Genomic DNA, 12948 nt, shown 5'->3' with positions numbered 1-12948 from the left:
CTTAACCATTACAATCAGTGTTATTCTCACCTTGAACCTTGTTCATTACTTCTAGATGTGTATCATTAATGTGTAAAATAGTCAGATCAGATAGTACATTTTTTACTAAAGTCGTAAATGCAAAATGTTGGCTATCAAGACAGGCGATAAGTGAGGAGTAGGTATATGTGTAAACTCTCTACTATACCCTCAGGCCCCATATTAATTCTGGAGACTTTAGTAGGTGATCAGTAAGTATTAAATGAATGACAACGAAAGCATAAACTGAAGCAGATTTTGTGGTGGCAATTGGATTATTTATCAATAATTAAAATGCAAATACCATTTGCTTCATTGATTCCAATTCTAAGTATCCAAAAGCAGTAATGAAATAAATGCCCAGAAATGAACATGCAAGGATATTCACTGCAATTTAATTTATTCACTGGATAGATATTTATGGATTGTCTGATGTATATCAAAAAATGTTCTAGTATATAGTGGTGAACTATGACCCACCAGCCACTCCTAGGAAGGAAGGTTGGGCAACTACTTTCATAGTGATGCCACCTCGGAAAACCAAGGAGGGGTTGTTATGAGTTGGATCTGACGTAATGGCAGTGAGTGAGTTATGTTATCATACTATTGTCCTCATTTGACAAATAAAATAATTGATGGCATAATTGTATTTGAGCAGTTAAAAATTCACACTTATTCCTGATAAAAATTTTGGTAAATAAGAGATAACAATATGTTTAAAAATATGAGTTTGAAACACTAAATTATTTCACAAGAAATCAAGAATGAGACTAATAAAATAATTTGAAATTATTCTGGAAATTCTGAACAATGTAATACAATAAGAAAAATGGAAGAGATAAATAGGAATATATGCAGTCTATTAGACTATTCCCGTAAAATCTAAAATAAAATAAGTGTAATTAGAATTAAAGTTTAAAGTAAGATAGTTCTAGGTCATTAACAACAATAATCAGTTTCAAAATACAGTAGTATCAACTACATAAAAGCCAAATATTTACAATGAACAAAACCATAATAAAACCTTTTGCCGTCAGGTCAATTCCAGCTCATAACAACCATATATGACAAAGTCGAGTAGACATGCCCTCTAGGGTTTCCGAGGCTGTAAACTTCATAGCAGGAGCTCTGGTAGCGTAGTGCCTAAGGCACTTGACTGCTAACCAGAAGGCTGGCAGTTCAAACTCACCAGCCACTCCTTGGAAGGCAGATGGGGCAATCTACTTCCGTAGTGATACTGCCTCGGAAACCCAAGGAGGGGTCGCTATGAGTCCAACTTGATGGCACATAACAACAACAGCAATAACAACAAACTTTATAGTAGCAGACTGCCACATCTTACTCTCACAGAGTGGCTGCTGGGTTCGGACCACTGATCTTTCAGTTAGCAGCCAAATACTTTAAATACTACACCACCAGGGCTCCTTACTGAACAAAACAGCACAGGAAAATTACTGCTTTAAAATATTTCAAAATTTTGCTGAAGGGTGGAAAATTCTTTAGTAAAATAAAAAAAAAATTTATTTCTGAATAGGAAGCCTCAATGTAATAAAGAATCACTTCTCTCTACTTTTTTTTTTTTTAGTAATTTAATTCACCACAGATGAAAATTCTCACAGAACATTTAACTTGATAAAGTAATTCCAAAATTCATAAAATTCAAAAAGTTGTAAATAATATTTTTAACATACTCTAACTCATAGACCACAAGGTAGACCACAGTCCTTGGGGTTTGAAGGCTGTGATCTTTCAGCACCAGATCACCAGGCCTGTCTTCCAAGGGACCTCTGAGTGGGTTCAAATCGCTACCTTTTGGCTTGTATTTGTGTGCTTAACTGCTTGGGCCACCTAGAGCTGGCCCTTGAAACTTGGCACTTCCTTCTGGACACATTCTAGGAAAGTTTGTTTTTTTTTCCCCCTTTGATTATTATTACCTAATTACTTGGTTTTTTGTTTTTGTTTTTGTTTTTAATGTTACTGTTTAAAGATCACTAAACTTCAAGGGGACATAGCATATCCTTGGTAACTTCAGGTGGTAATTAGAAGAGCATCAGGCATACACCCCTCAAATATAAGTATAAGCTCAGATATAAGTGATTTTTAGGTTAGTTTTAATTTTCTCCTCCTTCACAACACATCATATCTTGAATTTTCTAAAGAGCTTCACAGAGACCATAGGCTATGGGTTCACAGTGTGTGTACTGGAGGCACTTCACAAGCACTGGTCAGATACCTCTAGCAATAATTTTAACGAATTAAAGAGTACAATTACTCTTTAATTAAAGAGCATGAATTAAAGGCAAGCTCACAAGTTAGAACATGATACACCACAAAAAGAATTTAGGTGACATTTAGGTTTCTTGGTTGGACTTATCCACAACTCCACTACTCCTCAGTATTATCAGTAATAGCTGAACTTACTTCTTCAGGTGAAAATGCTAGGCCACATTCCAGAGATGTATTTTCTTCTATTTCCATAGAATATTTTTTGGGAAATTTAGGGTCTGCATATTCCACTAGAAGACAGAAAACAATGTTTGTAGGAATCAAAAAGTAATTACTACTGAGTGAGCAGGACTGTAACATGTTACTGGATAAAGAATAGTTCTTAATAGCAAGATGTTAACCAGTAAAACCAATGCGCAAAACTAGGGCAAACATACATTTCACTAGCAAAACTGATAAAAGTAAAGCCATTAACAAAAACTCAAAAGTTCACGAAGCGTATCACAGTCATATTTAGGCAAATGTGAGAAAGAATAAAGGCGAAGCAAAGCCAAGTAAATGACTGAATCTTAGGCCCAAGAACAGCTGGGATACTCCCTCTCCAATGAAGATTGAAAAGAGAAGGACCAGACCTCCTCTGATGACTCAGGAATTCTGCAAATAAAACAACAATTTTATACAAAGAAACTTATTAAGAAAATGAAATTATTCCAGGCACAAGGTCATCTAGTAAGGATACAGAAACTAATGTCCCACATTAAGCAAACTTCAGGTTCAAAAACTGTAACCAATTATATAAACTTCTAAAAGGAACTCTTCCAAGATTGAATGGTGTATATAACACAACCTCTGCTCTCATCTAAACAATTCTAAAAATCTTATTTTCTCTCTAAACTTTATTATTATTATTATTGATCCATGGAATAGTAATATTCCATTGCTCCTCTCTGTAAATTAACTTCAATTACTCAGACCATAGTCCTATTTCATTTTACTCACCCTTAGTATGATGTAAAAACCATTAAATAACAACAAAAAAATCTTTTGAGTGTATGTTACTAAAAGCATTGTTTGTGATGCAGGAAAAGATACACACATTATAGAGCAGAGAATACCCATCTAGAATGGATAAACGTAATTATTATTCTCTCTATATCTAGGAAATAATAAAAATAAAATAGATTAATAAATAAACCAATGAAATATATTCATTAATACATTTGCCATCAAGTCGGATCTGACCCATAGTGACTCCTCCTTGGGTTTCTGAGGCTGTATCACTATGGAAGTAGATTGCCCAACCTTCCTTCCGAGGAGTGGCTGGAGGGATTGAACCGCTAGACTTCTGGTTAGCAGTCAAATACCTTAGGCACTACGCCACCAGAGCTCCCATTTACAAACTTATAATTTATAAAATTAAAAATTATAAGCTAGCTTTAATAAATATTTGAGTGTTTATTGTATGCACAACAGTATGGTTAAGGCATTTGGCTGCTAACCAAAAGGTCAGTGGTTTGAATCCACCAGCTGCTCCACAGAAAAAAAGATGAGGCAGTTTACTTCTGTAAAGATTTACATCCTTGGAAACCCAATGGGAGTTGCTATGAGTCAGAATTGACTCAATGGCAGTGAGAATATCGGACAACTCTAATAGAAAACAAAAATAGTGTGGTCCTTTCCCTCATTGAGCACTTACATGTCAGTCACAAAAGGAACATGTTGTATGACCCCACTTTTATGAAATATCTGCACGAGGCAAGTGTATAGAAACCAAAGTTTATTATATTAGTGCTTACCAGGAGTGGGTAGGAGGGAGGAGAAAAGGAGAACTTAATGCTCAGGGGGCACTGAGCTTCTGTTAAGGGTGATGAAAAAATGCGGGAACACATAAGGCTGAGGGTTGAACAACATGATGAACATAAGTTAGTGTCACAGAACTGTGTGAGTGAAGAATGTTGAAGTGGCAAATATCTTGTTACATATATATTTACTACAATAAACAAATACACAGAGTTATTAAAAATATTTAAGAATGATTGCCCTGGACTTATAGTATTTCTTCCTATTATAATTTAGACTAATTTAAAGACATTTTGTTATTACAATAATATTACAAAATAAACTACATACCTGATTTGTCTTTAAAATCTAAGGAAAAATTTATGCGTTTCTTTAGATCAAGCTCAACTCTAGCACGTGTTACACCTTTATTTATTATTTGAAATGGAATAATTTGGGTTGTACCAACGTAAGTGCCAGAGAAATTAAATTCACCCTAGAATTGAAAAAGAAATAATGATTAGAAAGTAGAGTAATAGTGTATGAAAGAATGTAAACTGCAAATGATACTGTTATGTTTATCAAGGATATTATTTAGTGCAAAGGACTCTATAAATTAGACACTTTTTTTTTTCTTCCTCTCCCTACTCTCTATATGCAATTGATTACCCAGTTCTGTTCTTCTGTCTCTTTCCTCACCTCTTACCCTTACTTTAACTGCATGGGATCAGTAACTTATCATTTTCATTTAATCTCTAGATTTTCACTTTCTCCAATGACCTCTCCCACAACTAAGCCACAATTAATCTATTTGAGAATCTGACTGCATCACTTTCCTTCTTAAAACTTTGATGGTGCCCCGCCTTCTACAGAACAATGCCCACGGTCCTTAGCAGTGCACTATGATCTTTCCCTTCATGTTCTAGCCTTAGCTGGCTCCACTCTAACTCTATCACTTAATACTTCAAGTAAGCTTTATGACTTGTCAGTTACAAGCTACACCTTGGTGTTTCACTTCTCTGTGTCTTTATCTTGTTCCTTCTGTCAGGAAGGCCCATCCCTAATTTGTAATTAGCTGATGATACACTGCACATCCTTCAAAATCCAGGTAGAAAAGCCAGAATTACTCTCTCTGTGTTCACGACCACTTCTGTACCCTATATTTAATTACATTATTGCATCCTCTAGTCCATTTGTTTGTTTACATATGTTTCTCTCCTGTAAGACATTAAGCCTGATTCATCTTTATATCCCTAGCGTCTACCTGACACCTATCTTAAATATATACTCACTCCACACTTAAGGACATCGTTAGGTTGCAAAGGAAAAACTGGCATTATGTGAAAATGGAGGACTATTTTTTTTTTTTTAAACTGTTTTAGATCCATTTGTCTGATTTCTTTTTAATTTAGAAAATATGACCATAGAAATAATTACAGCTAAGATTCACTGTTACGACTCCTGTCTTGGGTTATTCCTCTGTGAAGAAGGAGACTTGGAGGAGTCAAAGCTGGATAATGTTGAGCTATGTGACTAGAGGGCTGACCGCTTAACCACTTTACCCTCCCCCTGATCTGGGTCAGAATTTCACTTGTGGAGCCACCTCCAGGGCTCTACTCTCAGTCATGCAAGCCCTGCTAGGTTCATGATCCTAGAGCCTGCTCTGACCTCCAAGTCTGGCAAGTCACTCCCAGCAGAGATGCTGGGATTCTGGCCACACACCTAGCCCCATCGACGTGAAGGCTTCAGGCTCAGTTCAGCTCACATGCATTTCTTCCAAAAATCCTCTCCCATGTCTCTATCTTTCCTCCCTTCTCACCCCATAGCAATTTCAAGCAGTAATGCCTGAGGCCACATAGAAGCCGGGGGACCGAGAACAAGTGTCTATTGATTTGCTGCTGTCTGTGTGTCTGCACCAGAGGCAGATGGACACAGCACCCCTGCCAGTGTAGAGAGCAGAGAGTGCAGCACAGTGTGGCCTGCTTTTCCCAGAGGACACCCAGAGACCCTTTTCCAGGAAGAAGATGCTCCACAGCTGTTGCCACTACTCCCATTACCTCGTTAATGTGCAAAATAGTCAGTCGGATAGTATATTTTTACTATTGTCATAAATGCAAAATTTCAGATAACAAGATAGGTGATAAATGAGGAATAGGTGTATAAGAAATATCTGTTTCATGTGCCTAAACTCTAACTCATGTCAGGCATGTGCCTATACCACAAAACTCTACAGGATTCCTCCTCCTGGTAGAGTTAATATAGATACCCTCAGTAAAATAAGCACATATAACATGGAAAGGAGAATGAGACAGTAGTGTTCTAATATTGAGGCAAATACTGCATTGAGGTCAACTGGTCATGATGGGTTTCACTTAACACACTAACTCAGTTCCATAGATTAACCTTGTCAGATCCAACAAGTGATAATGGAAACTTGATTTTTTTTTTTTGTATATGTCAAAAAGTAACTCCTCTTAATCCATTCTGTGGAGCAAGGGAATGTGGAAAAATGCAAACTTGAGGAGACAAATTGGACATTATCTTATGAAGTCAAACATGCACATACTTTATGTCTCAGCAGGTCCACTCTTAGAGAACATCTTACACATGAGCTCAGAAAATATGTATATTAATGTTCACAGCTATAGGGCTTATAACAAAAACTATACACCTAATTAGATGGACAAGAGAATGAATATGCATAGTTTATCCATACAATGGACCACTATGCAGTAGTGAAAAGGAATACAACACAGCTACAAACAATTTAGATGAACTTTTGAAACACAATATTCAACTAAAATTAACTCATTAAATACTACAAATATTACATCTTTGTTATAAACCTCAACAAAGACAAGCAAAACTAAATAAGAAATGGTAAGAGATTCATCCATATGTAGTGGCACTATTAGGGATACACAACAAATAAAAATCACCACACATATAAGATGATTACACAAGTAAATAACATACTCACCGGGTCAATTTCAACATCAGCAATTTCAACAGTTCCACCGATCCTAAGGTCTATGACATCTGAATGGTGAATAGCAACCTTATTTAGGAGAAATGAAAAACTTTGTAGAAATCCATCAAAATGTAATCATAAATTGCTGAAATACTCCCTGGTGTCTATATAACATTTTATAATTTAAGCACTTGTAACATTTATAAATATCACAAGATTTATTTATCATCATATTTCTTTTTATGTACAACCAATACTCTTAAAAAGCCTCTAACACAAATGGGATCAGCTGAAGGCTTGGGAACTTCACTGCAGAACTCCACCCCTCTGAGTAGATCTCATGGCCCCTCTCAGTAGCAGCTGTTTTCTTCTCTAATTTCAGTGGAATATTCAAAATCAAAACAAACCGGAAACTGAGTGCAACATGCTTGTCCCCATAGAAAGATCTTTATACCATCACCAACAGCATCATCAACAATAATAATAATAGCAGCTATAAATCGCTAAATACATTATCTACATTTTATTCCTTAGTATCCTATGTGGTACCTATTGTTAATATCCCTAATTTAAAAGTGAGGTAAATAGAGGCTTAGAGAGGCCAAATAATTTGTCTTTTTCTTGAGGCCATACAACTTCAAAGCATCAGCAGCTAAACTTGAACCAAGTCAAGGACTATGCTCTTGTCACTTACACTCAACCACGCAAGATAGTGAAATAAGAATTTAGTTGTATAATTTCCACAAAATAAGGAACTGTAGGTTATATGAACATATAATTATTTAAGCAAAATCTCAGAAGCATAAAAATAGCATTCCATGAAAGACCCTATCTATACAAGAATACAAAGAAGTCATGATCTAGATTTAAGTCTAAATGTATATGATACTTAAGAAACCAATATGAGTGTATGTCTTTTTTCTTCACAGACTGGCAGACATTGTTTATAGGCAAAGATACGAAAAATTAGCATTTATTTAGAATTACTGAAGAAAGTAGCATGTCAGCTAAATAATTTTATTAACCAAGTTGTTATTTCCATACCACTATTTGATTTTCACAATTTACTTGAAGAGAATATAGTACATAATAAAACGTTTGACTAAAAGTCCAAAGAAACATAATTTAATGATTCAGAGGAAATTGCAGATTGGCATGTTCTTCATGTGATGAACCCCATATAGAAATCTTGACTCCCCGTACCTACCTTTCACTCACCTGCCCATCATTTTTTTCATTCTCTGACAGCTCTTGGATGACATAATTCATTCACTATCTAGCACACTGGTCCCTTAACCTTCTCATCATTAGAGACTTAAACTACAACCTGACACTGTCACCCCTCATAACTGCATAACCTCCAAAATAATACATTCACTCATCCTTCTCTTTCCCACAACCTCCTTTCATTCCTGCTTTTTCACTCATTTTCAGAGACAACAGGTCCTGGACGACATGACAACTTCCAAGCCTGTGATGTGTGATGTTCTTGCAATCAGTCCCAATTTACCTCTCTGTCTCTGGTGGTACAGTGCCAAAGGCATCTGACTGCTAACCAGAAGGCTGACAGTTCAAATCACCAGCCACTCCACAGAAGGAAGATGGGGCAATCTACTTCTGTAAAGATTTTTCACCTTAGAAACCCAATGGGGGTTGGTATGAATTGGAATTGACTGGCAGTGAGGTTTCTTTCTTTTTTTGGTATTTTGTCCCTATTCAACTTAAATTCCAAAGTTTATTATTCTATTCTTTCACTTATCACTTTTCACTTGATAAACTTACACTTATCTGGGTATCACAGGGGCAATGGAAAATTTGTTTATCATCTCTAGGATTAATCCTTAACCTCCATACCAGAATCTATATGCAACTGTCTCTTTACTAGACCTCTCCACATGGAGATTCAAATGGTACCTAAAACTCATCATGTCCTTCCAAATATGATCTTCATCTTCTGATCTCTTTCTCACATTAATGGTACTACCATCCTCCTAACTCTTGACTTTCCCCTCTCATTGATATATAACCATTTTCAATCACCAAGCCCTAAGTATTCATCGCCAAAGTGCATCTAGAATCCTGCTTCCTGAAACAGAATATCTTCTTCTCTTGCCAGATTAATCACTTTGAACTCAATTTTTTTGGCCCCAGTTCACTGTTCTATAACCAAAGTGATGAAAAATGCAAATCTGATTTTAACATGCCCGTGCTTAAAACTTCTAGCTCTTAGTATGAAGCCCAACATTTTTAACATTATTGATAAAGTCCCGAATGATCTAAAACTCGCCTGGGTCTCTAGATGCTTCTTTCCCCATTATCCAGGCAGTCTATAATCTGGTCATGCTGAACTTTAAGTCCATCGTATCTGCCTTGGAGCCATTTCTCTACCTTACATCACACACTATTTGCACTTCCTAATAACACTGTTTCCCTCTTATCTCCTCTACCCTACGGTTATCCCTTTCATCTAGTTAATTCTTAACTTTTAGGTGACTTTTAGATGTATCTTCTCCCAGGAAGCTTTTCCTGATACGTTATGCACGGGCTGCATACCTCTCCTGTGTATTCCCTTAATCCACTTATTTCTCTATCACCATACTTATCACACAATATTGCAATTTTCTATTGAGCTGTTTCTATTTCCCACCAGATTGTAAGCTCTTTAAAGAGCAAGGCAACTTGTTATCTTGTTCTCTTCGTATACCGTGCATCTACAATGGAGACACATGATGTGCACTCAATAAATATTTGTTGAATGTATGAATAAACAAACCTTATAGTATACTGTTAAGAATGGTATGCTTCATAAAAACAGCATAATCCTTTAAAATACGGTGGAAGTTATTTTTCTGGTAAAATACATAATTGTGGTGACCGTATTTTTGGAATTTTTCAAGAATATTATGATTTTCTAAAAATTCAGTCCTATTCTCAGACTATAAACCACAATATTTTATTTAAGACCATTTTTATTTCATTATAATTTCTTTATGAAAGTAAGAGACAATTTTTTGGTTGTTTGTACGGAGACCAGGTAAAGCATTGCCAAATATATTTGACTATATATTATTTATCATTAATCATCATGGAAAACTGAGGAGAGAAATGAGAAGATATTTAAATATCATAACATTTAAACCTATTCCGTATAGAAAAGAAATTAGTTTTCTAAGAAAAAAGATGGGCATACCATTTAGCAGTATATTACCTACTATTATAAATCTCTTAAACCAACCAAACCCACATAAAGTACACACATGCGTAAGGATAGACATACCTTTGCTTTGGTTTCAAATGTTTCTGCCACAGTGGGTGTACAGGAGATATTGAGGATAGTTATCCCTCCTATTGGAATTAATCCTTGTGATGGGACAATATTAATGATAGGCAAAAGGTTTTGATGACAAATCTATAAAAGAAAATGTGCAGAAATGCTCCATTGTTCTTTAAAGTTACTGTTTTTGCCAGAGTTACTCATTGCCCAGCTTTCATTTAAGGGAACTTCTCTACGAGCTGCACCAAAGGACTCTGATAACTGTCCTCCCTTGGAGTCCTTCTTTCCCACTGGTTGTCTTGGAGGACTCACAACCAACCTCCTCTCCCTCACACTCCTGCCCAACATGCACAATACCACCAAGACCCCCAGGAACCCAAGAAGAGGAAGAGGGCTGACAGAGTCCTGGACTGGACAAAAAAGAAATAAATAAAGTTACTGTTTTAAAGTGTTCAGATGAAAGCTTCTAAACTACAATCAAGAGAAAGAACTCCAGGGTCCAGACCATGAGAGGGTTTTGTAATAAATTAACAAACACTAGACATGCAAATAGTTTGTACTTCAACAAGCAATTGCTTCCTAGTCCAACAAACAGAACTTTCAGTAATGGCACCTTCTAATTCAAATAGGATAATACTGTAAGTGGAGTCTTTTAAGATTCTGTAAAACTTAAAGGAACATGTATATCCATTACAGACAATGCCAACTTTCTACATACTACTTTGGCGGTTTACCTTTTTCCTGATCCTTAAAACTAAAAGTTACTGGAGACGTGGGGCAATAAACTGACCTCTTTTCTTTATTATCTCCTTGATAGAAAGCATAAAGTCTAGGATATCATTTTAACTTTGGGAAAAGTGTAAGTAAATTACCAAGGATTTATGATGTAATTTGTCAAAGGCTAATTTAAGCCTATATACCATATTTTGAGCCAGTATAATTTAAAGAGAAATTGGCCAATATATATTTGAGGGTGAAGGAAGAAACAGACTGTATGGCAAGAACCAATTCTGAAGCAATAGAATAGAAAGTGTGTACTTATTTGTGTATTTAGAACAAAGAGTTGATTTGGGCAGAAAACTACACATACAAGTAAAGCAGAAGTGAAAGATCTCAAACCCTAACTTCTATTGACACCATTGGGAATGGTTCTTAATACATTTTTTCAGTAAAGCAGAAACAAAAAACAAGACTCTATCCCCAGTCCACCACCACTGAAATCAGGAAAAATAACTACAAATAGATGATCTTCAGAATGGCTTTGGTCTAGATCTCGGTTTCTATCTTAACCATCCTGATTTCAGAGTGAAAAATGAGGAAAATAATTTACATTAAATTAAATATGGAGTGTAACATTAATAACAAATATATATGTTCTTAAGATTTTAATTTTGTCATTACAAATTATCTTTTTTTTTTCCAAGCAAAAAAACTAAAAGAGTGAAAGACTAAAATGGAGAAAAAAGGAGAGGAAAGGAAAGACTAAAGAAAGAAAAGAGAGAAAGGATTCTTATGGAAAATGAGAAGGACAAGCTAGATGAAGTGTATTCAGATAAATCTCATAGGAATTGTCATATAAAATTAGCATAATTCCATTTATAAGGACTATTGTATTAATTTCATAGTATCTGCAGCATAGTAATTTATAATATAATCTGATTAAAATAAGAAATGACCACCATTCTATATTACCTTGAAATACGCACGGTTTTGTCCTACATTGTGAAGAATGGTTCTTCTCCAGGTGGTTAAACCCTGAGGACAATTATTGAAGAGTATTCTTGACTCTGAAATTACAACCTTGGTATGACCGACCTAATAATAGGAGGATAAAAGGGGAAATGGAGTAGGAACAATGGTAAGTAAAATGCTTGTTTGGTTTGCAAAATGAAGTATTTTAATTGTAAGTGTACATTAACTACATATGTGATGACTGAAAGAAAAAAATATAATCTGGATATATTCTTTAATTTGTATGTCCTAAGATGCAAAATGAATACAACCTCAGGTTTCTGTCTTTCATTTTTGATGAAAATCGTCAGGGGAGTTATTATACTATTTTCCTAAATTTAAACAAAACCTGTGACAATCCAGTTAGGATGGAGTGATAATGACATATAGGATATTTTATTTAGAGATCATCTACCAGACATCCACAACTATATACAGAGTGTTACCATGTGTTATAGGAGCTCTGGTAGTGTAGTGCCTAAGGAACTTGACTGCTAACCAGAAGGCTGGCAGGTCAAACCCACCAGCCACCCCTCAGAAGGAAAGTTGGGCAATCTACTTCAAGGAGAGGTCGCTCTGACTTGGTCAGACTCGACAGCACATAAGAACAGCAACAACACCATGTGTTATGCAAAAGGAAAGAGTTCAAGTGTCACCTGAGTATGGGAAACAAGATTCCAAATTAAATCATCCAGGCATATATCTACTAGAAGTCTTCTCATAGTGGTTAATATGTTGAGAATACAGACTTTGCTTATTTACGATTCACTTAAGCACAGGGCTCCCTCTCCTCATCCCATGCAAAGTACTTCATAGAACTAGCATATCATAGAACACATTTTTAAAAGGAGCTATTTCACCCACTGCTCCCATTTACAGAAAATAAAACAGTAGCCAAAGATAACTAGAACCCAAAGTTACCAGTACCTTATTCAGTGCTCTTTACACT

At 35.7% G+C, this 12948-nt stretch overlaps 1 protein-coding gene across 1 annotated transcript in view; it reads right to left on the bottom strand.

The window, feature by feature from the left end:
* Window positions 1–2439: 2439 nt before the first annotated feature.
* The window catches only part of LOC103212876 (cilia- and flagella-associated protein 47), a gene marked incomplete at its 3' end in the record, with an annotated part of 63092 nt that continues 52583 nt past the window's right edge, over window positions 2440–12948 (bottom strand). The window contains exons 16-20 of the mRNA XM_007958803.1: window positions 10451–10678; window positions 10272–10354; window positions 7004–7081; window positions 4375–4519; window positions 2440–2534 (exon numbers count right to left, since the gene is read on the bottom strand). Coding sequence (XP_007956994.1) covers window positions 2440–2534; window positions 4375–4519; window positions 7004–7081; window positions 10272–10354; window positions 10451–10678 — 629 coding nt within the window. The remainder of the gene's footprint in view (window positions 2535–4374; window positions 4520–7003; window positions 7082–10271; window positions 10355–10450; window positions 10679–12948) is intronic.

Source organism: Orycteropus afer, unplaced genomic scaffold (genome assembly GCF_000298275.1).
Source record: "Orycteropus afer afer isolate SDZICR_OR568_19922 unplaced genomic scaffold, OryAfe1.0 scaffold01136, whole genome shotgun sequence".
Classification (NCBI taxonomy): domain Eukaryota; kingdom Metazoa; phylum Chordata; class Mammalia; order Tubulidentata; family Orycteropodidae; genus Orycteropus; species Orycteropus afer.
This window is presented reverse-complemented; position numbering and strand designations above follow the sequence as displayed.